The 26,905-nt window shown below is 39.4% G+C and overlaps 1 protein-coding gene across 3 annotated transcripts in view; it reads left to right on the top strand.

Moving 5' to 3' along the window:
* PCDH15 (protocadherin related 15) overlaps positions 1-26,905 on the top strand; it is a gene marked incomplete at both ends in the record, with an annotated part of 382,058 nt that overhangs the window by 168,346 nt on the left and 186,807 nt on the right. For all 3 annotated transcript variants that reach the window (XM_080620329.1, XM_080620327.1, XM_080620328.1), the window contains 4 exons: positions 6,972-7,106; positions 8,242-8,391; positions 17,515-17,708; positions 24,090-24,222. In XM_080620329.1, coding sequence (XP_080476455.1) covers positions 6,972-7,106; positions 8,242-8,391; positions 17,515-17,708; positions 24,090-24,222 — 612 coding nt within the window. The remainder of the gene's footprint in view (positions 1-6,971; positions 7,107-8,241; positions 8,392-17,514; positions 17,709-24,089; positions 24,223-26,905) is intronic.

Below are 26,905 nucleotides of genomic sequence, written 5' to 3'. Positions count from 1 at the left end.
GGGGTGTTGGTTGATGAGAAAATGAACATGAGCCAGCTTCAGAGTGCGCTCACAGCCCAGAAAGCCAACTGTATCCTGGACTGCATCAAAAGGAGTGTGACCAGCAGGTCAAAGGAGGTGATCCTGCCTCTCTACTCTGCTCTCGTGAGACCTCACTTGGAGTATTGTGTGCAGTTCTGGTGTCCTCAACATAAAAAGGACATGGAACTGTTGGAACAAGTCCAGAGGAGGGCCACGAGGATGATCAGGGGACTGGAGCACCTCCCGTATGAAGACAGGCTGAGAAAGTTGGGGCTGTTCAGCCCGGAGAAGAGAAGGCTGCATGGAGACCTCATAGCAGCCTTCCAGTATCTGAAGGGGGCCTACAAGGATGCTGGGGATGGACACTTCATCAGGGACTGTAGTGACAGGACAAGGGGTAATGGGTTAAAACTTAAAGAGGGGAAGTTTAGATTGGATATAAGGAAGAAATTCTTTCATGTTAGGGTGGTGAGGCACTGGAATGGGTTGCCCAGGGAGGTTGTGAATGCTCCATCCTTGGCGGTGTTCAAGGCCAGGTTGGATGAGGCCTTGGGTGACATGGTTTAGTGTGGGGTGTCGCTGCCCATGGCAGGGGGGTTGGAACTAGATGATCTCAAGGTCCTTTTCATCCCTGACTATTCTATGATTCTATGCTGACATTTGTTTCTTGCTCTTATCCGGGACTGGCTCATTTGTGTTAGAAAGAGAAAATACTTTTTCAAAACTTTTCTGTCAGCTTTTCATTCAGGAAAGTATATGGCCCTTTGAACCTCAACGTAAAACAATAAAAATTGTTGTAGCGCTTTTTAGTGTCTGACTTTATAACCCTGGTTGTGCTTTGTGCAGGGACTGGAAAAGTTTTGATGGTGATTGAAATAATTCAGAATTAAAGCACTGCTCAGCAGCCATCCTTGTTCTCCTGTTAGTCTTTTGACATCTTTTCCTCCAAAGTGGAGATGGCATAAATGGTGAAGAGCATTATTATTATTATTATTATTATTGCAATTAAAAACTTTTTAAATGAACTCATTTTAAAGAAAAAAAAAAAAATGTTGCCCTGTGCAGTCTTCTCAGAGTGGTTTACCTCCTTCAGTTTTCCAGTTGCTCAGAATTTTGGATTGATTTGTTCTCCTTCTTGGGTTATGTTGATCTAAGCAGTTTTGCAACTAAAGCCATCACAAAGACTTCTCTGGAAGCTCTGCTTCATGTTATTTTTCTGATACTAATGATAATGTTAAATATACAGGAAATTCACTCCAGAGGCTGTCTCTTCATTTTTTATTCCATACAAGCTATTGTGAATCTGGAGGACCATCTCATTAGGCCTTGTAGAATTCATCTTGTGCAGGTTAGAGAAAAGCAATGAGGTCAGTGCCAGTACAGTCTGATTGCAAACCCCTTGCCAGTGTGACTGAGGATGTCACTTGCTTCACCTCTGTGAGGCTGTGAATCTCAGATTTTTCACTGAGAGATGTGAGTGGAAAAGATTTTCTACTTTCAAGCAGAAATGAGGAGGGCAAGTGCTGGATACATCTCTTCAAAAACCCAACTCTTTTTCTGTGGGTCTTTCAAGTGCTGATTATCATCTACATGAAGAGTGTAGGAAAATCAAGACATTGTCATGAAATTGTATTAGTTACTACTACAGCTACTTGGAGACAAGCCTGTGCTAGCAATCAGGAAGCCTAAGCAGTTTGGATACTGTTGGAGTTTGTTCTGTCTACCCTGGAGAATTTAACAGCCAAATAAATTTCCACTAAAAAGTCCTCGGGGATGTTGAAACACACGCAGAATAAGTGTCATTGTCTATTTGTTCTTGACAATATCCTTTAATATTGGTTTAATCTTAGTACAGTGTAGAAAACGTTGGCTTTAGGAAGAGCTTGTAAGCCTTTGTGGGAGGAAAGAAGCAGCAGAAATGGAACATTAACATCCACACAGGCTTAGGAACTTCCTCAGAGAATTTCAAGTAGAGCAATTCAGATCTAGGGTTTGGTTTATATTAAGAGTGCATTGGAGCACTTGCTTATCTCATTTTGTTGTATTTTTGTCTGTAACCATTTTTTTTCCTTCAATGTACTGCTTTTATGATGCCCATTAATATCAGGTTTGTGTTTCCTATATTCACTTTGTATCCTCTTTTATTTTCTAGGTTGTGCCAGGTGCCATTCCTGTAGGTATTTAGTAATATGTTTGAAAAATTTCCCTTTTGCTTTAATTGTGCAGTTTCTTTATTTCCCCTATTCTCTTTCATTCTTCTCTGCCCTGCCAGTGTTTGAGACTGGGATTGTTCCTTGTTTTGAAAAGCCTGCAAAGAGCCCTTTAAACACATTAGACCAAATTTATTTATGGCATAAAGTTGTACTGTGGTTACGTTGTGGCTGCTTTATGCTGATTAAATAATTACGTATCCTTATAGAAATCTTAAATGCAACAAAAAGTTGTTAGATTGTTTTTTTTTTTAATTTAAGATATAATTACTAGTTGGTTTGAAGCATGTGAACCCTATCAGGTTTGAACTGCATCCTTGAAATGGTCTTTGCAGGTTGCATGTATACTCTCTTGTGTGGATTCTGATTTTTTACTTAAAATTGTATGCTAAACAATTTAACAGAGATAAGCCAGTCTACTGACCCATTAATGTAGTCCGAAATCATAGTGTTTAAGTCCAGGCCTCAAAAATAAAATGCTAGTTTGAAAAATTAAAGTATTGGAAATAGTGTTGGCAGCATTGGTGGATTGTGTTCTCTTACAGGATCTGCAACATAAAATGTTCGGTTAAGTTGAATAGACTTTCAGCATACTCTGCGATAAAAATGTAAAAGCATAACAACACCAAAATTAAGGAAATAAATTGTTTTGTATGTCCAACATGCATGGAAGGTAGTAGAAACAGGCATTGATTGCAGGAAACACAATTTAACGTACACATTAGGATAAAATTTCTAATAGAAGAATAGCTAAGGGATAGTATGGATTGCGTGGGGAGTGTATGGAATCTCCATCACCAATTTTTTTCTCAAGAACAAATTAAGAAAACAATACTGTTTATTAGTGTTTAAAATGGCATGACAAGCAAGAACTGTAACAACTAACCAGGGGTTTTGTAAATTAAATTTTTGGCTGACTTTGTAGTGTCTACAAAGTGAACAATTATTGGCAATTACCTTCTGTAATTTTTCATGGAAAAGAGAGATTGCCATTTCCATTGCTAGCAGTAAAATGAATTTTAATCTTACTGAAAGCTGGCATAGTTGCAGCAAAGCTTTAGGCAATAGGAAACCACTCATTTGGAGCACTTTGATACTTCTTTCACGTAGCTTTCAGCAACTGAAATGGTTTCTCATTTAAATAGTATAATCGCAGCCTTCCATAATATGTGCTTTAGAGTATTTTGGATTGCTAAAATAAGTTTCTCTTTCTCCTTCTGTTGTACTAATCTGTCCTCATAGTTGTTCATTATGAACTTAGTGCATGTTAATGTTAGCTCCAGCGTTTATGCCTGCTATACTGTAGGGATTGGTTAACTTTCTACTGGTCTGTTTTCCTTTTTAATTATGTAGGAATGACAATAATCATGGAATCATAGAACAGTTTGGATTGGAAAGGACCTTCAAAGGTCATCTAGTCCAACCCCCCTACAATAAGCAGGGACATCTTCAACTAGATCAGGTTGCCCAGAAACACATCCAGCCTGGCCTTGAATGTCTCTGGGGATGGTACATCTACCACCTCTCAGAGCAACCTGTTCCAGTATTTTACCATCCTCATTGTAAAGATTTTTTTTTCAGGTTAAGGAAATGTTCAGAGAAGAATGTAATGCTACTTTTTGGAGAGTTTGTTGAATTCAGCTATTTCTGATTGCACTGTGTCCCCTACCAGAGGCAGGTTCGGTAGGATTGTATTGGAAAATAGCTGGTAAAAATACTTTTCAAGTTCTGCATTGTGCAGCCACTGGATTTTCTGTTATGTTTTATTCATGGTACTAGTCCTCTGATTCCTCATATTCACATTATTTGAGGCAGTTCAAAACAGTTTTTATAGGACTTGTCTCCCAGCCTTTTGTCTTTTGCCCAATCACATTTGCGATCCTCATTTGTAACCTCACCTCATATAACAGAAAGAAACTAAATATCTAATGACAGAGAGTAACACATTAAGTCAGGTTAAATTAACCAGATTACGGGTTACCAGGGTACAGAAAGGTTGATTGGAATACTGTAGGCAATAAAAGATAATGTAGCTTGTTTTAAAATTTAACTGTAATGTAATGTGACCCTTGCAGTCTAATCAGTTTAATAACTCAATAGCATCTTTAAAGAAGTGGGGGAAGACGTTGAGATATTTCATCCTGGTCACAATTCACATTTCTGTCATTTCAACAACACAGACATCTCAGAAAAGTGAGTTTGGGGGCTTTTCAGAACTACCAGGCCATTCAGAACTTAAACCCCCTTTTTTGCCAGCTCTGTGCTGCCATCCAGCAGACTCCAGGGTAAGGACAAAAGGTAGGAAGTCCATTTTGCAGCTTTGTATCACTCTGGTAAGTCTGGCTTGAAGTTCTGGACTTTAATTAATCTGCTCTGTTTTCAGTAAATACAGTAATAACTTCTGATTCTGCTCATGGCAGAAACATTCTTCCCCTTCTTTGTTAGCTGAAGTTCCATTTGCCCACAAATTAATCTCAGTTTTTTTCCTTGGGCAGCATTTCATTCTTCTTCCCCATACTTTTGTAATCTGCCGACCATGGTAGGAGAGAGGATAGAAATAGAAGGATGAGTTCTTGAGTGGTTGCTCAGGATATCTCACAAAGCATTACACTTTCTTTATCACAGTATCACAGTATGTTAGAGATTGGAAGGGACCTCAAAAGATCATCTAGTCAGAACTGCAGCACCACTTTTGGTGCTCACTAAAGCATGTACAACACTTCTGTGACTTGAAATCCAAACTTGAAATCTGTGTTCCCAGCAGGCCACCTGGAGAAGTCATGAGTAGAAAGTTTACAATGCCTTGACTTATTTTTCATTTGGTAGTTTGAGGGTTTTTTTCCTCCTTACTTTAAAATGTTACTTACTATTGAAAATTTTACCACAGTTGGCTTACTGTGTTTTTCATCAGATCATTTGAGAGAGTCATAATTCTACAAATTCTGCATCAATTTATCTGGATTCTTTTTGAGACATAAAGAGAGTCTCTGAATGGCATCTATTTAGAGATATGCTTTTAACATACATGATTATCTTTTTTCATTTCATCAACCCAACTGTTTTATTGCTCCATTATGATAGAATCATAGAATAGTTAGGGTTCGAAAGGACCTTAAGATCATCTAGTTCCAACCCCCTGCCATGGGCAGGGACGCCTCACACTAAACCATGCAACCCCAGGCCTCATCCAACCTGGCCTTGAACACCGCCAAGGATGGAGCATTCACAACCTCTCTGGGCAACCCATTCCAGTGCCTCACCACCCTAACATGAAAGAATTTCTTCCTTATATCCAATCTGAACTTCCCGTGTTTAAGTTTGAACCCATTACCCCTTGTCCTGTCACTACAGTCCCTGATGAAGCGTCCATCCCCAGCATCCTTGTAGGACCCCTTCAGATTCTGGAAGGCTGCTATGAGGTCAGTTAATCAAGATAAGTTTGTTTTGTTTTTAATATGGTTGAAGACCAATGCTTGAATCTGGTTTCTTATATTGGCAAGTTATATTTGGCTTAAAAATGATTGCTTTGATAAAAAAAGGTATAATTTAAAAAACTAGCAGATATAGGCATTCATTTACCATTGGATTTACTTACTCTGTAGGTTAGAGTGTATTTTTAATACATTTTTCATCAAGAAGATTAGACTTTTAGATAAGTGTTATTTTATATGTTTAAAATCATAGAATCAGAGAACAGTATTGGAAAAGAACCTTAAGATCATCTAGTTCCAACCCCCCTGCCATGGGCAGGGACACCCCACACTAAACCATGCCGCCCAAGGCCTCATCCAACCTGACCTTGAACACCGCCAAGGATGGAGCATTCACAACCTCCCTGGGCAACCCATTCCAGTGCCTCACCACCCTCTCAGTAAAGAACTTCCTCCTTATATCCAATCTAAACTTCCCCTGTTTAAGTTTTAACCTGTTACCCCCTGTCCTGTCACTACAGCCCCTAATGAATAGTCCCTCCCCAGCATCCTTGTAGGCCCCCTTCAGATACTGGAAGGCTGCTATGAGGTCTCCACGCAGCCTTCTCTTCTCCGGGCTGAACAGCCCCAACTTTCTCAGCCTGTCTTCATACGGGAGGTGCTCCAGTCCCCTGATCATCCTCGTGGCCCTCCTCTGGACTTGTTCCAACAGTTCCATGTCCTTCTTATGTTGAGGACACCAGAACTGCACACAATACTCCAAGTGAGGTCTCACGAGAGCAGAGTAGAGAGGCAGGATCACCTCCTTTGACCTGCTGGTCACACTCCTTTTGATGCAGTCCAGGATACAGTTGGCTTTCTGGGCTGTGAGCGCACACTGAAGCTGGCTCATGTGAAGTTTCTCATCGACCAACACTCCCAAGTTGTTCTCCGCAGGGCTGCTCTGAATCTCTTCTCTGCCCAACCTGTAGCTGTGCCTTGGATTGCTCCAACCCAGGTGCAGGACCTTGCACTTGTCATGGTTAAACTTCATAAGGTTGGCATCAGCCCACCTCACAAGCGTGTCAAGGTCCCTCTGGATGGCATTCGTTCTCTCCAGCATATCAACTGAGCCAAGCTGAGGGTGCACTCAATCCCACTGTCCCCGTTTGAAGCGTTTTTAACAGTTTCGTAAATTCAGTTTGTCGTGTTATGTGTACTTTCTGCTAATATAAATTTCAACTGAAATAAGCACTTGCACTGAGTAATTGGAAACTTAATGATATATATGAATTTATAATAAAATACTCTTTTTTAATATTATTTCAAGACCAAGGATCCCCAGCTCCATCTCTTTCTGAATGATTACAATACGTTTTTCACTGTGACTCAGAGTGGCATCACCCGCTACCTCACCTTGCTGCAGCCTGTTGACAGAGAAGTCCAGCAACTTTACACGTTCTTGGTAAGCTAAAATGCATTTGAAGGCACATTGGGCATTATTCAGAGCAAGTGTTGAAAAATCATTAGTTATAACATCATTGTACATAATTAAAATGGCACAGAAGAAGAAAAACAGTGAAGGATGAGCAGCAGCAATACCAGGGGCCTGAGGAGTTTATAATTGGGATAGTCTTCTCTTCCAAAATGCAAGTGTTTGGTTTGACAGTAACATTTTAGGTCCCCCTACCAGCATCATCTCCATGGTCCCAGTCTCGTACACTGTTCCTCAACACCCTCCCATGACAGTCTCACCCTTCTGCTTTGTACCTGGCATGGTCTTTGAGGCTACCTTTGCCTTTTCTTCTCTTGGCTTTAGAGCTAGGAAAGTGTGACACCTTTCCATTTTATTTTAGTAAAAAAATAAAAAAGTAGGCTGACAGAAAACACAGCCAGCAGCCTTAAAAAAAAAAAAGGAAAAAACAAAAAGAAGCTTAAATGGACTTAATACTCCCTCAGGCATTTCCTGTGCTCTCAGCAAGCCTCTTAACAGCCTTAAAGTAATTTGCAAATGTGCTATAAGGAAGCCCCTTTCCCCTCCAGGGATTCCCAGTTAAGGCATCTGTATTTTCTGTCCATTTAGCATTTGAAAGGAGAGCTCAGATTTCCTCTGTAGAGTAAGAAGGCCTTTGGTTCTTTTAAGTCCCACCTTAAAATGCTGTCTCTGAGTTTTAATGCATGTATAGCAGCTCCTGTGTGTGGCCATGGCCAGGTGAGAATTGCAGTGTTAGACAGGTTTGTGAGTTCTTCGGGCCAGGCCCTGCTCCTTCAGGATGTTCAGCACAGCTGGGGACAGCCTCTGCCCTTCCAGCGATGGACTGCAGCATGGATTCTGGACCGAACCCTGCGAAACAGTTATTTGCTCTCATTGCTCTTGCTAATCTTACAAAGTATGTGTTAAAGGCATTATTTTGTTTTGCTTTTGCCTCGAGTCTTGCACACTGCAGGCTCAAGCTTAGCTGACGCCTCCTGTAATTGAAGACAAAAATGAAAAATGAAGTGCTTTTAGTTGTCATACTGTATTTTTGCATAGTTAGAATTATATTAAGAGCACACCATTAAATAATGTTCCTGTTCTGCTTTATTTTTTTACCCTGAAGATGACAGCTTCTGATGGCGTACAGGAGAGTATCCCAGTGACTGTCAATATCCTGGTGATTGATGCAAATGATAATTCCCCAACCTTCTCCAATATATCGTACAATGTCAAGATTTATACAGATATGAGGCCTGGGGAAGGCGTTATAAAGGTAATTTCAGGTCTTTTTGTTAGCTTTAACTCACTTGTTGTAGCGGTAGATTGTGGTCGTAGTTCAAATTGGAAATCCATTGAAAACAGCTAGAAATAAAGCTTGTGTATCCCCATCCACTTTGTTACTTACATATCTATTAAAAAGTTGATAAATACTAAATGATAGGCCTGTTCAGGCTGTTCATCTGAAGTTTCACAAAACCTTTTCATCTGAAAAATCGCGAAAGTGCTCTCTAGTGTTAGCAGGATATTGAAATAAAGCATTTTGGAAGCACAGGTGAACAGTTCAGTAGAACATAACCAGAAATGTTTTATCATGTCACAAAACTGGTTTTTACAGAAGCCTAAGTTGGTTGGTTGTATAGCAAATGAGCAGTGAAAAATGTGTTCAATTTTTTCAAAATATGTTGAACACATTTTTCAGAGGCCCAGAGAGAGAAACAGTTTTAATTAAAGTCTACAAGCACTGATTTATATCACAGACTGGAGGTGAATCTGGTTGCACTGGAATAATTTCAAAAAGGCTTTTTTAGGTTGTAACTCTTCTAAAATCTCAGCCATGCTCCTGAGGGCTTCTAGACTAGATGAATGAGAAGACAGGATGCTGTTACTGGAGGCTGGCATTCAAGGATGGTAAAAGGCAGTGGGACTCTTGGGGGAAAAAACACCCTCATCAGCTGACTTACTTAATAAAGTATAATTTTCTGTAATATAATTAGGTGCATAAGGTTTGGCATCAGGAGGTGTATTTCTGATATCTCATAAAACTCATATCTCCCTGTATAAACGTGGATTTTGCAAGTACAATACATCTACTTGATATTTAAGGTACAGAGATACATACAGTGCTGAATTTTTATTTTTTTAATTCTGAAACATAAGCACTGTAGTTCAAAAATAAGTCATTAGGATTGTCACATGGCCTTTGTTGCACAAAGGCAAAGGAGGTGCTATGGGTTTAAAGTATTTGAGTATCTAAATGGTTTTTCCTCTTGAAGGTACATCTGCCAGGAAACAAGGCAAAAGATGCTACTAGATAGATTGTAACATGTAAAAAGTTGGCCTTAAAGATGCTATGAGCTGCCTGTGTTGTGTTTATGATACTTAGGGTAAAGTAGAGCAGCTACTATGCTTTTCTAAAACAGCAGCAGTGCTAAAGTATTTGTGTGCAAAGGGAATGTGCATGTTTCCTGGTGTTTCAACTGCAAGTATTTTCATATCCTGAAGGTGTGTAAAGAACAAAATTACAAATTCCTTAGTAAACTGTTCCTTCTGGGAAAAAGCAAGGAGGTGGCTCTTCAAGGCCATCTGGAATAGCCTTTGCTGCCTTAGCTTAGTGGAGACACAAATTACTTTGTGAGCAGGTGTGGTCTGAGATACCATTATGTTCCTGTTCCTCCAGTGCTCGTTGCAGCAGTTACCTTTTGCATTCCTGCACTGATGCTGAGTGACTGCTTGTCATTATAAAAACCATCAGACAGATCAATGAAATTATGCAGATTAGAAACATTGCAAGGACAGAAATGGGAAGAAGGAAAGTCTAGATGCAAATATCGTCAGAGCGTTTTAACTTAGCTAATGCCTGAAGTAGATCTGGAACAGGTACCTTCTAGAATAACATTGTGAAGTTGGAAATTAGTAGAGGAAGTCAGGTCTTAATCTTGCCTTTGCTAAAAATTAATATTCTCTCGGAAAACATGAGAGTTCTGAGAGGGAGTTTTTTCCCTCCTCCACACATCTGTCTGTACGTCTGGTCAGCATGTGAATACTTTCAGAATACATAAGTTTATAATGTGGTCAGAGAGAGTAGAAAATTCTGTCTGTTTTAGAAGAGGGGTTGTTTTCAACTAATCTTACACTGCAAGATGATCCGATTTTATAAACTGACAGAAAAACCTAAGAGTCATCTTAAGATTTCTGCGTACTGTGATAATGCCGGTAATACTGATTTTTAGGCTGCTGGAATATTTGGGAGGTTGCTTATCTTGTTGTTTTGCCTGGGCTGCAGGCACCAAGTCTTTCATTCAGTGTTACAGGAGTATGAGAAATGGGATTTGGCTTGTGGAGTTATGAGTAGCTACCATTCTGTGGTGCCACAAGTACCCGTGGGTTTCCTTAAGCCAGGAAGGTAGGTATGTGCTGCCTGATCACTCTTTGTTTCAGTTTTATAAATAAATATCTTCTCAAATAGAAAATAGACTATTTTTTTTCCCCTTCTTAACTGCTAATACAGTTGTTCTGATGATAAATTTAGCTTGCTGTCTGTATGTGGAACAAATTAATCTCGTACCCCTATCTCATAATTTGTTTAAGAATCATTTGAGGTTCTCTAGGGTGAGCTGACAATCAGCTCTGAAAGTTCCCAGAGGGAAATGACACAGGTCAGGTATGATTGGTCTGTAAAAAAGACTTTCTCTAATCAGTGAAAGTAAGTGAGAAGAAGAACACTGACCTCAGTTAATCTGTACAATCTCATGGTCATATACATATAAGCGATGACTTGCACTTTCTACTCAGACCTATTTTCAGAGATGATCAAGAAAGTATTTCTTTTATGAAGCATGTAATCTTTCTAAAAAATGCAAGTTTCTGGTATAGCAGTGTAAGTGCTCTCACACAGTTGCCACTTTGCTTCAATTATCCTGAGGGTAATAAGGGATCATGACTTTTTTTTATTTTTTTGCTGAGTGCAGTTGCATGAATATCTACAAATACCCAGCATGTATGTGCTTTTTGTCCCATTTTGTGGTAAATTTTGTTGTTTTTACTGCTTAAAAAAAAAAGTAAGAAGTCCAAATTTTTTTCCCCTAGGTGGTTAAAGCAAGGTATTTCCCTCTTTCACTGTTGCCTTTCAGTGAGCAAAACAGTGGAAACTAACGTGTGTGCTACTGAGTTGCACTGGTTTCATCTGGGAGCCTGGTGGTGGCTAATCTACCTTTTGCCTTCCAGTTGTGGGCATTAGCTGCAGCTTTGCATGGGTTGTGTATTTTTCACAAAGCTGCTGATTATCATGGTAACCACAATGAGCTTGTTGCCTTTATGGGAATGATGTCCCTCCATTTTCTGAGGATACAGCGTGCAGCATGAAATACCTGCTTCCTGACTTCTTGAGCAGGGGCTAATGCAGTACCATCAGGGTGCTGAAAACAACTGCTTTGGGAAGTTCTTATTTCAGTTGCCTACTCTGAGTACTTGTGAGATTGAGGCCTTGGTTGAGGAGAGTATTTTCTCAGTTAAGTTTAAATATCTGTATACTCTCTCTTTCAGCTTGAGAATTACTTACCTGATTTTTCTTTTTGCTTTTATAGATATTTTATTGTGCCCTCCAGGAAAGAAAATAGATGACTGACATATCTGTAATTTAAAACAGTTGAATGTGTGGTAAATAATAATTATCACAAGATAGACTGATGAATATTAAACCTATTAAAGTACTCAATTCCGTCTTGTTTATATTATTATTATAATTTTTGTGTCCTGATTTCAACTTTCCTATTAATATTTTCTTCCTGCAGTTCAGCTATTTGAACTTGTTACACATTGATAGTTGGAGTATGCAGCAATAATGCAAAAATATTTCACATAAGTAATTTAAATCCATTCTGGTTTTGTATATGTTCTCTTTACAGAATAACTTGTGAACTAGCCTTAAGAAGTATATGCTGTTCTCACTCCGCTTTAAATTTATGAAACAAAATTAACCTATTTTAATTTATCTGTGTATCTTAATTTCTACCTAATTTCCTGTATGGCTATGACTGATGTTCAAGGGCTCTCTTATAAGAACAATTAAATAGCTACATGATTGAAAATGGAAAATAAGCTATGCAGTGGATTAGCGCATTACCTGTTTGTTCACCTTGTGCGAGCTGAAACAATTCTACCTAAGATGACCAGTGCAAGTTAAATTTGAGGTCCTGCCCCAGATCTTGGTTACAAAGCGCATTCAATTTCCCACTTCGCAGCATAGACAACCATTGTGCTGGAGGTCAGAAATGAAAGCAAAAAGATAAAAGATAGTAAAACTGCAGGCAGTAAAGTTTCTAACCCTTTGACTTGCTTGCAGTTAGTAGTCTTGAACAGTAACAGTACTTTAAATTGTACACAGGAAATTTAGATTGGACATAAGGAAGAAATTCTTTACTGTAAGGGTGGTGAGGCACTGGCATGGGTTGCCCAGGGAGGTTGTGAATGCTCCATCCCTGGCAGTGTTCAAGGCCAGGCTGGATGAGGCCTTGAATGGCATGGTTAGTGTGAGGTGTCCCTGCCCATGGCAGGGGGGTTGGAACTAGATGATCTTAAGGTCCTTTCCAACCCTAACTATTCTATGATTCTATGAAAAATTTTATTTAGAGCCATTAAATAAATGCCTCCTCTTGGACTGTTTTGCTGTTACGTCAAATGTGGCTTCTCAGTGCTGGGTCACTTTGTCTCTTTTAAACAGTTTCTTTTCATTCCCTGCACTTGTGCACATGTAACTGAAGCCATCCTTGCATACGGACACATACTAAATCATGTATTAGAGACATGTTTGGGTATTTTCAGCCTGGCATATGCTCATACAGCTTTTAAACATATGCTGATACAGCTGCATATGGCTCTTAAACATGCATCTTGCTGTAAAACCACAGAACAATTTAGAGGAAATCTTTGTAATAGTCATCTGCAAACCAAACTTAATGTTTTATTTATATGGTTATTTGCAACGCTTTGCCTTGAGTCCATCGCCATATTAATTTCCATCTACAAAGTAAACATTATTAGCAGAAACAGAAAACGAAACTGGCTTATGTTTGCATTTCTCAATAAATATACCTATATACAGGTAAAAGTAATGGACAGAGACCTAATGTCTGAAGAAGATATTGAAGTGTTTTGACCTGCTCTTAGTGTTATGTTTTGTTGGCTCAAGTTCAGGAATATTTTCATCGCCATCCTGTTTTCTCCTTACACATAGGAACTCATTACTGCTTTTCCTAGCGCAACTAATAGCTGAATTGTACTGCTGAGCCATAGAAAGATGAGGAAGGTTGCCATCTAAGTTCTGGCAGCCCAGTGTTTTTCACTGGTGTGCTGCTCTGGAGAGCAGCTATATTGTTTCCTCAACAGTGTTATACAACATAAATGCATACTGAATGTGCTCTGGAGCCTTGCACTCAGTTGACTGTAACACTCCTTTTGATGACAGCTGTTGAGAGGTGAACTGCCATGACTCATGGTTTCTGCAGAACTCACTTTAGGTCAGTACAAGTCATACCAACATTGTTGAACATTTAATTTCAGGGCTACTGGAAATGTTGGTAATCTCTTTATCTGTTCAGGGCAAGCTTACTTAAAGTGTTGCTGTGGAAATGTTGCAGGTCAAATGGTGAAGCCCAGTTTTTTCCAAGTATAAAGTGAGTCTGAACAGAGCCTATATAGTGACAAAGAGCGTGGCATTGTAAGCTGTCGGGCATCATTGCAAGTCTTTTTTTCCTTCCAAGAAAGCCACTTCTTGCTACAGTAGAATATACACCTATTTCGCAAAACTTTCAATACATTGAATCATAGAATCAACTAGGCTGTAAAAGACCTTTAATGTCATCAAGTCCAACCATTTCCCCAGGACTGCCATGGCCACCACTAAACCATGTCACTGAGGTCCTCATCTACATGGTTTTTGGATACTTCCATGGATAGTGATTCCACCACTGCCCTGAGCAGCCTGTTCCGATGTCTGATTACCCCTCTGTGAAGAAACTTTTCATAATCATGGAATCATTTCAGTTGGAAAAGACCTTTAAGATCATCAAGTCCAACTACTAACTCAGCACTGCCAAGTCCACCCCTAAACCATGTCCCTAAGTGCACCACATCTATATATCTTTCAAATACTTCCATCCAATCTAAACCTCCCCTGGTGCAGCCTGAGACCATTGTCTCTTGTGATATCACTTTTTACTTGGGAAAAGAGACCATCCACCTCCTCGTTCCCGCCTTCTTTCAGGTAGTTATAGAGAGTGATAAGGTCCCCTGTGAACCTTCTCTTCTCCAGACTAAACAACCCCAGTTCCTTCAGCCGTTCCTCATAAAACGTGTGTTCTAGGCCCTTCACCAGCTTTGTTGCCCTTCTCTGGACCTGCTCCAGCAACTCAATCTCTCTCTTTTAAAGGGGAGCCCAGAACTGAATGCAGTGTTTCTTAGGAAAGTAAAATAAATCTTGTTTTCTGTTTCTTTCCATATATTTTAGACTGTATTTCTCAAATCTTGTTAACTATGAAGCTCTATGATTCTGCGACAGCTGGAGGTGGAATTTATAGACTCATATATTATGGCAGCTGTTAAACATTAATTCTATTCTAGTTTTGAGTCCTGTTTTTGCCTCCAAAACATTATTCAAGTCACTTATTTTTTCAAGCATTTGTTATTTGTAATTTTAATTAACCTTATTAATCTATATACTTGTGTAGTCAAATAATTTCCTTTTTCATGTCTTCACAGTAAAAACTGACCTTGTTCCAAATCCTGTCATTAAATACTTAGGACCCTGTATTTTGAGTAAAGCCTTTATTTATCTTTTTGTGTGTGTTACTTTTGAAGTTCAGGAGAGAAGGTTATTACCACACTTTTCTTAACTCTGTCATTTAGTTTGATAGTTGCTTTTTGCTAGGTTAATGAATACATCCGGTTATGTATAGAAATGATAGAAAGAGCGATTAAAGAAACTGAGTTTGAGAGCGGTTTAAGTTCTAAACCCTATGAGGGTGCAGAAAATCTGAGTTTTGGTGTGTTGAGATGGGCCATTGCAAGTTAATATATTGATATATATTGATAGATCAAGACATCACATGGGTGGAATGCAAAGCATGTTCCAAAAGTGTAGTCTTCATAGAATTACTTTTTTAGAACTTCAAAATACAGGATGAGGTGGATATGTTCTCAAAAAGAGAACAAGGTTTGGTTTCTGCTCTTCCAGTTTTTTAGCTATCCTTAGGCAAAGGCAGTTTGAAAGTTGTAGGTATTGCTCTGAAAGGCTGTGACCTGCTGAAGGTTTAGTGTGGTGCTATATTGATTCATAGATTACATTATATGCTAATATAACAGACTTCAATGAGTTCTTCTACCTGTTTGAATTGCAATGCAATATAACTTTGAGAGTGCCATAGGGATGAGAAAAAGGTGTCTAGCAGGCAGACATTTAGCCTGCTGTGTTTGCCGGCTCTGGCTGAGATGTCTGTTGATCCTACTTTTAGCTTTGCAGTTGCTGCTAACATTTTCTGTCAGTGTGTGTTATACTTAAATCCTGAATTTGCAATGCTATATGCAATACAGCCCACTGGCATGAGTGTGTCAAGAAAGCCAAAGCAGACAGGCCAGCGGAGACCTTTCAAGAAGCTACAAGTCTATTATTTTTTTCATACTCACTTTAGGAGCCCTGCAGGGAATCATTCCTTGGCTGAGATTTCTTATTGGTTTTATATCCCAGGGGGCTCTGCTGCTGTACCTGCTGGTGCCCTTTGCCATTTCCCACCTCAAACTTCCTTAGCTGCAGCTGAGAGCAGCAGGACCCCATTGTGCCATTGGGCACTGTCACTTCCACTCATCTGTTCTCGGTACCAGGCAGTGCTGCCACTGCCTGCTGCAGCTGTGGCCTCCTAGATGTTCAAGTACTACTCATACCACTTTTATTATCCTGTGTGCTGTTTGAGGTGTAATGTATAATCATACAAAATTAAGAGCTAACTGAGAAATCAGAGTGGATATAAGCCAAATAACCTCTATGGCAAGAAGAAATTCACCTTGGAAAATCCAGAGGTCCTGGCATAGTTCGGTGGTACTTCTGTGACTGAGCCCTAAATAGTAACAAAACGCTATGTTCTTTCTTTGTTTTCTGAACGTGGTGATAATTAAGATGCAATTTTAATTGTAATAATACAGGTCAAGTGATAGGCACTGTGAGAGTTTGCTGTGTAATTATAGATTGTATATAGAATAGCCTGTGTTATTCTATATATGCGTAAGTGAAGATGAGAGATGAAAGGGCTTAGCTAGGACATGGGACTGTCACCCAGCATGACTGAGGCATGAATGTATATTTCTGATTGTCACAGCAGAGGTCTGATTTGAAATCTCAGATTTCTAGTTCCTTGCTTTATGGCATGTCAGTCAGAGTCATTGCTACTTGGCACTTGGCTAAAAGCAAATAAATATGATCACTGAGCCATATTTTCTGTCTGTATGTGTAAATATTTATTTTAGCATGGCATCCTACAGAAGTGGGATAAACCCATTGCCTTTTCCAGGGCAGAATAAGAACCCACTCATTTCATTATGTTTATCATTGTAATATGGGTCTAAAATATTAGGCCTTAGATTTTTCTTATGCTTAGAATCAAAATTATACACTTATATAAAAGAAACACTATAAGCAAGAGTAGTCACAGTCCTGGTAGGGAGACTGTGTAGAGATCCCACAAGCACAGCCTTTCGGGTAGGCAGTGTCACGTTCCCAAGTCAAAAGAACCTTGCACGTCTGTGATGTGTATGGTTGTGTTTCCTAGGTGTATATCCATGTGGGAAAGCTGCTATTTCCCTTCCACTTGTCTTCCTTTATGGTACGTGCACAGATGAGTGGTACAGACGTTGCTCTCTTGTCCTACACACTGAGGACTTGTAATGTAAGCCCTAGATGTTAGAATTTCCTGCAGAAACAAGACTGACAGTTTGAAGAGTGTAGAGAGGGGTGAGAAATTTCGATATTTAAATACAATCCTCGTGTTATATTTTCAACACAATAACTATCTTCTTCCCTCCCCCTCTTCCCCCTTTACAGGAAGTGTGATAAGTTTAAATCCACAGAGAATAAGTTTGGTCTTACTTAGCTTTCATAGTTCATATCTTTCTTAAAATAGTTTGCTTGCAATTTTAGGTAGGCAGTTTTTCTCTGTTTCATAATGCTTTTAAACCTATTATCCTTTATTTAAATTGTATCCTTGTCATACAGTAGTTAGAAATTACTGCATATGTTACAGGTGTTCAAGTTTCCCCTCTATTTCCTCTACCCCTACTGAGTTGCCTTACAAAAACCTATTAAATTACAACACTGAACCGTGCATGCTGACATTCTGGTTTTGAATTGCAGCTCACCGCTGTAGATGCAGACGAGGGACCCAATGGACAGATAGTATATGAAATTTTGGCTGGAGATCAGGGAGACTTCATCATCAATGACCGAACAGGCCTTATCACCATTGCTCCAGGAGTTGTATTGTCAGTGGGACAATCCTATGCTCTCACTGTAAAAGCATCTGATAGTGCTCCTCCTGCACAGAGAAGGTAATTCATCTTATAATGAAACTAATATTTTAATCAGTGCTTAGTGGTGCGTAAGAAGTGTGGCACACACTTATGTCTATAAATCTGCACTGGAACATAATTCAATATGTTGTGTTTGGTATAAGGATCACATTTTGGAAAAATGTGTTATTAGAAGTCTTTCACTTTTTGTTCCCTATTTATATTTTCCTTACGGTACGCAGTTTCATTATTTAATTTACTTGTAATAGTCTGTGTTATTTAAGTTCACATGTTGTGCTGTCATTGTGCATGCCCATTTGTTAAAAGAAATTGAAGTGAAGGAATGTAAGGAAAAAAGCAAGTGAGAAGGGAGATACTTTTTGTTCAGAATGCAGCTTGCTGTGATACACAAAGGATCCCAAATAGTCTGGTGCTGAGCAGGAGACCTTCTCTCCAGCTATGGGGTGTACAAGGTCATCCAGACTTGGCATGCTGTGGACATACTTGACAAGCTGTCCCAGTGGTGAGCAGTGCCCCCACTAAGACTTAAATTCTCATCAGCAGAATTATTTCTGTTCACTACCACCTGATAAGGAAGAGCAGCTTGCACATTTAGAATGGTTGGAATAGGACGCTTTTGTGTTCAAAAAAGATAAAGGTATTGAGTCCCACTTGTCTCCTTCTTTTGAGTTTGTTTTCTGCATATGGCAGTTGTGCACAAATATAATTTCGTGAGGGTGGGATGAGGGGTGTGTGCATAAAAGTGGCTCTCATTTTCTTGGCCTGGTATTGATAATGTGACAACCTCATTGTCCAAAGAGGATGACAGTAGTTTCCAGCACCTAAATCTAAAACAATATTTTCTCTTTTCTTCAAATGGGGAATGCAAAAAGGAAAGATAATACAAAAGCGTCTTTTCTTTCAGGACCTGCTGCTTCTAGCATGTCTCCAATAAAGCAGCTCATACTGTTGTGCTCATATTTTATAATCACATTTTCCAATAACTGAAGTATTCAGATTGTTAGATAGTTCACAAAACTAATACCTGATAATACAATCTTCTGACTGAATTTACTTCTCCTTCCTCTCTTGCTTGCTTTCTTGATAAGCCATCTCTTAGGGTAGCTGATAGTCTGTTAGGAGTGCTGAGAAGAAGATTGTGAATTATTATGTACTTGCTTTTGTGTAGTACTAGCATAGTTTTAAAGTGGAGGACAAAAATCAATAATGCCACTTCAGAGAGCTTCAGAATCCAGCAGTGTGGCCCCAGCAACAGTAGCCCCTACAATACAGCTTTGATTGCTATCAGCTCCTTTTATGTTTGAGAAGTCTTTATATTGTCTAAAAATGCATGCTTCTGATGATGTATGTTGGGAGCATGTACTTCCTCATCTGAAAATGTCTTTACTGCAGTAATCTTCAAAAGTGTAAAAGCTCTCCTTTCTTGTCATTTCTGCTTGTCTCCCCTTTTATGGGATTTCAAGTAATTTGCTTCATAGCTTTCAATATATGTTCAAAAAAACACTTCATCTATGTAGTATTCGCATAGCTTGGGCGAGTGGCCCTGGGTTCAGCCTGGCCTTGACCTGAGTTGTATTTGGGGCCCAGAGCTGTTCTTTATGTCTGTGAAGGTTAAAAAAGCAGGGAGGAAAGAGGTGGGAAGGACACTGGAACTTCAGCAAGGTGCTGTGGAGCAAGAATGTGGACAACCAGACTCACTAGCTGGTAAGGAATATTTGGATAAAAAGATTTTGCTGCCTTCTTAGTGTTCTTTCTGCAAGGCTGGAAAACCAGAAATGAGCTGGTGGTGCTTGAAGCAGAGTCTTGTCGTTTTACACAGAGAAAAGTCAGGAAGAGCTCATGTGAGCTACAGCTCTGAGATCCTTAAAACTGTTGTTTTGTATCTCCTTAGTTCCTTCCTTCTGGCTGTGAGGTGGTTAGTATCTCACACTTGGGGTTATATGAAATTCTTGCTCCTTCTAATGCAAAGTTAGGTGTTTCACCTTCTTGGAGGCAGTAACCAGTATTTGAGACTTCTAGGAATGGGCTTGGTCTAGCCAGCCATTATGTATCTGAGCAGGCAGGAAGGTGTATGCCTTGTAAAATAAGGATTTGGATGTAATTTGAAATATTAAGGATTTTTTCCCAAATTTGGATTCTGATGCAGGACATACCAGGCTAACAGTAGACAATGTGTTCACTGGCTGGATTTGAATTTATCACCTTGCTTATGCATGAAGCAAGACCAAACTACTAAACCTGGCTAGGAAATGTAGCTCTGTAGCCTTTGTGTGTGCAAATTTAAATTGCAATGCGTTCTGTGTAGCTTTTTTGCATGGTATGACTCATTAAATTCTTGGCTGTTGACTGTGCACAAGACAAGATACTTTTTGAGTATTCTTAAAGTTTCTATCTATAGCAAGCATCGTTAATGTCAGTTATTAAGGTACATTTAAATACACTTAAGTACTTTAAGTATATTTAAGTTTAGTTTTTAAAACTGAAGGTGTAGTTAAGCATATAGTGATTATCAGTTTCTGTTCTTGAAATAGATGAGACTAGTTCTAAAATCCATTTCATTTCAGACTTAAACCTTTTCACCGTTGACCTCAGATTCCTGTACAATGGAAGCATGTCAGTGATAACAGTCATATGCTAGACCAAGTCCAATCTAGAAACTACCCAATTATGAAATTATTAGTCTGCATAGTGGAAAAGTATGCTTTCTTTTTGAGTTGCATATAGAGATATTGTTTGTCCAAAGATATATTAGTCTACATATATATAAATATATTCGTTGTCCATTAAATAATATAGTTATATGTAGAAATCACACAGTGTTAAAGGAGAGACGTGGATGTGATCTCAGTGGCTTGTTGACCATGTGTTCCTTGCGTTACCATTTAGCTGGTGTAGAATAAAAGCCATATTTCCGTGCTTATAGGAGGTTGTGAGCACTGCTTAATTCCTGAGGTCTGTTCTGTTCTCAGGGTATTAACCTGTCCCTGCAGTGTTAAAACACCAACTGCAGCTGTAGAAAGGATTAGCTCTTCTCCTTTCCTTTTGCATGCCAAAGCAGATTTTGCCAGCCACCTAAATGGGCTGTATATAACACACACACAAAATCATTGGGCTAAAATTGCAAAGCGCTAATCAAAAATGGGTTGGAAATGAAAAAGTAGCCATTTAATATTATAGTGCTTTTAGTTTGCAGATTACTAGTGCTTTACTTTGTGATCTCATCTTAAAGATTTGGAAAAAAATTGCTTACTCTTGTGGTGAACAGAAACTTTTTTGTTTTAGAGCTTGGTAAACAATAAATCAGCTTGGGTATTATTACGATATAGCAGGATCAGGAAAAAAATGGTACAGAACAATATATTTTATTAAATACTTATCAGTGGATGAAAAATGCACACTAAACTGCAACTATTTGGATGTGTATATCGTACACTGACAGCAGCTAACCCAAGAAAATATGCGGCTCCAGTGCTTAAGTGATATTTTGTCTGTTAATTTATTGTGTCTGTTGTTGAGCATGTGATGATGGTATTTTGTTTACTCTGAGGATGTAAGTGTGGAACATCATTAAGATGTGTGGAACATCATTAAGATTAGTGGAATATGAAGGAGTATTTTAAAACAGACAAGAAGACAGGTAACTGGCTGTAGTTCATAAGTAGGTAATTTACACAGAATGATCGGCTTTAGTTGTAATTGTCTGTCTTCCCCTGATTACACTAGTTTTGTTTATATTCACTAAGTCAGTAAACTGCAAATTCAGCTTCTTAAATGCCCAAGGATATGATAGATAGGAAGGCTCAGCCATCCACTAATGCATTTCAGTGCAAGTTATACATTTTTTTGAAGTTTGATTAAATCAAATGAGGACCTGGCTATTATGTAAGTTCCAAGTGATAAGATCCTCATCTCCTATATTTGTAGATGGATGAGAATCCTGCACTTGCTCCAAAAACACTTGGCTGTGGCAAGGGTAGCTTCCACAGCATCGCTTCCATGGGAAGCTCAGGATTGCTTCAGCAGTTCAATGTTTAAGGCTCCTTAGAGTCAACTTGTATATATTGTTAACCTATAAGTCGTGGGTTGACCTTGTCCAGCTGCTCTCTCACTTTCCCTCCTCAATAGGATAGGGAGAAAATAAAGTGAGGAAGTTTGTGGGTTGAGATAAAGACAGGGAGGTCATTTTACCAATTACCATCACAGGCAAAGCAAACTTGCATTCAGGAAAATTAATTTAACTTTTTGCCAATCAAAATGGGTGAGATGGTGAGAAATAAAGACAAAAACTAAAGCAGCAACTTCCACAAACTCCCCTTTTTTTCCCAGCCTCATTCGTTCATTCCCAACTGCTCTACCTCTGAGCAGCACAGTCAGTGGTGGTTGCAGTCAGTTCATACAGGCCCTCTGCTACTCCTTCCTCCCCCCATCTTTCCTTGGCCTACTGAGGTGTCCCCATGGGCTGCAAGGGGGTCTCTTCTCTGGTGCCTGGAGCACCTCCTCCTCTCCTTGTTGGTGCTCACAGGGCTGTTTCTCGCACTTTTTTTTTTCTCCCATTTGTTCTCCCGGTTGGTGTGTTTTCCCTTTCTTAAATCTGTTTCCCCAGAGTCGCTACTATCGGGGCTGAGAGGCTGGGCTGTGCCCAGCCATGGCCTGTTGGAACGCCTGAAACCAGCCATGGCCACCCTAGGCAGCCCTAGCTTTTCCTCACAGAGACCCCTCAGTACTCCATGCAGTACAATTGATAAATGCGTCTATCTCCTGTTCAAAGCAGGCAGCAGCAAAGCAGCATTCAGTATGTGTCCAAGCTGGCCAAAATGTGTGGCTGAGCTGTTAAAGATGGAGTGTCCCAGGCTGAGTTTAATCCCTGCCTTGTGGGCTGCATGTGTGGATGTGCCCCTAGGGAAGCAGCTACTTCTGCAGCAGTTACGTATGGGTGGGATGTCTGTTTGGACAGGGGTGTTGATGGTTCTTTATCCGAGTGCAGTCAGCACACTGCATGACACAGCCCCTAAAATACAGCTATCTGTCATGGTGCTGTGGAAGTGATGGCCTGCACAGCTCTAATCAGTGGGATGGAGCTATAAAACCCACTGGCGAAGGGCAGTGGGAAGCATCTATAACACGGTGGTGACAGTGCTTGGTCAGTATCCTGTACAGCTAATTAAAAATATCCATCAGTGATGTTCATTTTGGTAACAATTAATTCTGTCATTTACCACAGAAAATATCTGGTAATTTCTGGGAGGAGCCTCTAAAAATGTGCTGAGTTTGCTAGCCCTGCAAGAAGCAGCACCTCATTGTGTGTTCATGTTTTTCTTTTCTCTCTTCCCTCCCCTCCTTTACACCCTTACCCCACCCACACCTCCACCCCCTCAAAAAAAAAAATAAAAATGGGGGCAAAATTTGAGACAAATCCCTTTGTTCTTGAAGCAGTGTCTTTCCTGAAGCCCTAAAGCCTGAGATTTACCAGTTTTGTCTAAGGGCAATCTGTGCCTGAGTTACACTTGCTCTCCTCAGGATTTTGTTTTGGGGCAGGGGTACTGTTTAACATACAGGAGAGAAGGCAGATGGGATAAATGAGCAAAGATGCAGGGTAAAGGTCCTTTAAGCTAGATTTTAAATGTTTTTCAACTTCAGGGAGACTTTTGTCTCCCTTTCGCTGTTTGGAGCAACTGAATAGCAAGTATGTCAGCCGCATGGTCTTCACAGGGTGTGTACTGAGTGACAATGTTCCCAGAAGAGACTTCAACTTGCAAACTGGAATGCTGTTTGCAGTATATTTGGGTTAGGGGTTCAGTGCAGTTGAAGGGTTTGCCAGGTTTTCTCATAGTTTCCTGTACTGCCATGACTCACTAGATTGAAGTGGGTTAGGTTTTATTTGTGTGAACCTCAGTATTGATGTAGCCTATTAAAGAGTTGTGTCTTCTCCCAGCATTATCCTTTCCATCAATATTTTCTGTTCCTTCTCTTTCAAAAAAAAGTAGCAAACTGAACAATGGCAGGGGTGCCCCAGGGGTGGCTATTGTGCATGGCAGGCAGAGTTACCATCTCAGAACTTGTCATGCTCTTCTAGAGGACACAGTATCACCCGAGGGATTATGAATCTTTTCTGTATGTGGAGTGTGCACTGAAATCTTGCTGCTTTGGGTTTTTTCAAAGAACATTAGGGCTACTTTTAAAGTAATCATTTAGTTTTTCTTCTGTTAATGTGACAGCCTGCTTTATTTTTAATGCAGAATGAAAAATTCATTTGAAAGCTTTTAAAGGAGCAAGGGGAGATTGTTAGAGCTAGAGAACACACAATGGATAAAATACATAAATACATTGTTGTTTGCCTTGTGTTTGTTGACTTATTGATTTTGACTGACTTTGATTTTTTTTTTTATTCTTACATTTCAGGAGCTCTATTACTACTGTTTACATTGAGGTCCTTCCACCTAACAACCAGAGCCCTCCCCGCTTTCCCCAGTTGATGTACAGCCTTGAAGTCAGTGAGGCCATGAGAATTGGAGCCATTTTGTTAAACCTGCAGGTAGAGATGTTTCCCTGTAAGCCTTTACCACATTCCTTCTGTTTGTACCAATGCCAGAAGCCAGCCCTTACATACATGGGGAAAGGACAGTTTCTAAGTATTGAAAATTATTTAGCTCTAATAAATAGCCTCTTTTACATGGACCATATAGGAAAAGTGCTTACTTGGATATTTGTGTGTGTTCTTTTTTTTGTGTTAAATGTGCCTGGAAAGGTACTGTAGGCTGCATATGGAACTGAAGTACATAAGAAAAAAATTCCATGAATGGTTAAAACTTGAAAGGCCTGTGATTTCATATGTTAAAATCTCTATGTGTATGTTTGCCAGCAAACCAGCGGAGCTTAGAACCTCCCACACCTAATTCACACAGAATTTCAACAAGATTCTTGGCATTCAGCCTTCTTTAGCCTGTTGTTTTTGAAAAGCATCTGAAGATATTTACTCCCCTTGGTGTGTGTAACAACTGCTGTTAACAGGCTAACAAAAAGCAAAGGTCCCTGTACAACTGACCACACAATATAGCTCTGTGAAATATAGCAAATATAGCAAATATAACAAATATAGCAGCGAAAGCACATTAGTCCAGTATTGCTTTTTAAATAATGTTGCATTGACATAGTTTGCAGGCCCACTTGCTTCTCTGGGTGCTGTTGCATGGTTAACTTACCAGCTTTCTGCTAGCTTATTTACTGTTTCCTAAGCTTTTGCTGCACTGCATTCTGTCCACATGCCTGGAAAGCCAGCTGTGCAAAATAGGTAGATAAATTACAACTCTAGATGTTTGGAGAGAGGGATCAAATTCTTCAGGAGAGGGATTATTGTCAAATAGTTATGACCTCAAGTCTAAAAGAAACTCAGTACAGCATGCTCTCCTGAGCATGGTTCCTGTAAACCTAAGAGTTATTCAAACTTCACACAAAGCCATTCAAAGGGGAAGACTGGAAATACTCGACTGGAGATACCTGAGCTAAACAGAAACAATACAGAGCAAAGTCTTATCTGCCTTAAGTCAATGTAGCTCTATTGAAACATGTTGAACTTGGTGGAATTTAGGGTAGTTTAGAACAGCTGAAGCATATGGCTCTGTATTTTGCATATTCAGTAAATGCACAGAAAAAAAAAAATAATTGAAACCAAAGTGTGTGAAATAAAGGAACTCTAATTGAGTCACTGATGCAGGTGAATGGGTAAATTTCTATTAAAATTGTTTGCTGATGAAAGATTAAGATTATTATGGATGGTTAAACTGATACAGTCACCTGTGCTGAGGGAGGATGACTCATTTAGCTCAGTGCTGAAAATAACTTCTGTTATGTCTTTAATGCCTGGAATGAGTTCAGAATTGGAGCCATGCTGTTCAGGAGCCTTTTCCTCTCTCAAGGGGAGATGCTTGGTTCTAGAAACTCCAAAGAGTAATGCAAGCCAGGAGCATGCTGGGAAGCAGAAACACTTGTGTTTACTTGACAGGTGCTGGAATCTATGGCTGAAACCCTAAGTGATCTTTGGAGGCAGAAAAACTATTAGCAGGTTTTAGAATTTAGGTATTTTATACAACTTAAATGCTGTTAGAAGGTGAACCCCATTGTTGAAATAATCTGTCTACTTTAAGGTTTTGCTAAACCCCAAGCATTTTACCCAGATTTTGTTTTCCTTTTCAAATGATCCTTGGTAAGTTATGCTGACTAAATCTGGAAAAGACAGCCCATGCCAGGCAAGGCAGGGGAGATGCAAAATGGTCATTACAGCTACTATCCTTGTAGCCTGGTCACTGGTAAGTGTTTTAGCAATGCAGCAGTGGGTGTTCTCTTGCTATATGCCCCAGATCCCCAGAAATGACAATTTACTGTGTTTGGGAAATAGTGAGATGCTTCAGTTAGTTTTAAGAACTTTGGAAATGCATAGAAAATGTTATCTTTTACTTACTGTTATTGCAACATAAATTTATCTTGTATTACCAATATGCTATGAATGATTGAATTCAGGTAGACAATTTCGGTTTATGAAAAATACTTAATTGTTAAATCACAAAGATGCATGGCTTCATCTCAAGGGACTGGCAAAGACTATATCTCTTGTAGGGCTGGTGGTCCTGAACCTGAAATATGGATGCATTGTCTTTATTGCGGAAGTTCATCTGCCTCATTCTGCACTAATACTCCCATCTGTATTAAAGAACTTTGTGTGGAGTAGATTTGTGTGTTCACTTTTTTTTTTTATTCTGTATGTAATAAGGAACATTTTAAAAAATCAGAAACTGAGTATTTTAATCTTACGAACTCTTCTGCTGTCTTCTCCAGGCCAATAGAAAGTTAGTAATTAGTCATATGGGGTTTTTTTGTGTGTGTGGAATTTTAACAATAGCTTAAGATATTGCTTATTGTTCCAGAGGTACTATGGAATATTACCAGCCCTCAAATACTTAACAAGTGTTTTCATTTGTAAACTTTCACACTGACTTTTTCTTTCATGAGTAGTCTAATCAATACATTAAGTGTCTTAAAATTAAGGTATTGAGGTTTTGGTTGATGCATAGGGTTAGCAGGTTATGCTTTTACGACCCTTCATAATATTTTGTTAGTGTTGCATACAGCGTAAGGATTACAAAAACTGGGAGAGAGTGAGCAACTTATTTTAAATATTCCTGAGTCAGCAAATCTGAATATCTTCAAAACATCAGTATCAA

This window comes from Psittacula echo, assembly GCF_963264785.1.
Source record: "Psittacula echo genome assembly, chromosome: 6".
Classification (NCBI taxonomy): domain Eukaryota; kingdom Metazoa; phylum Chordata; class Aves; order Psittaciformes; family Psittacidae; genus Psittacula; species Psittacula echo.
The sequence above is the reverse complement of the archived record's forward strand: the minus strand, read 5'-3'. Positions and strand labels throughout refer to the sequence as shown.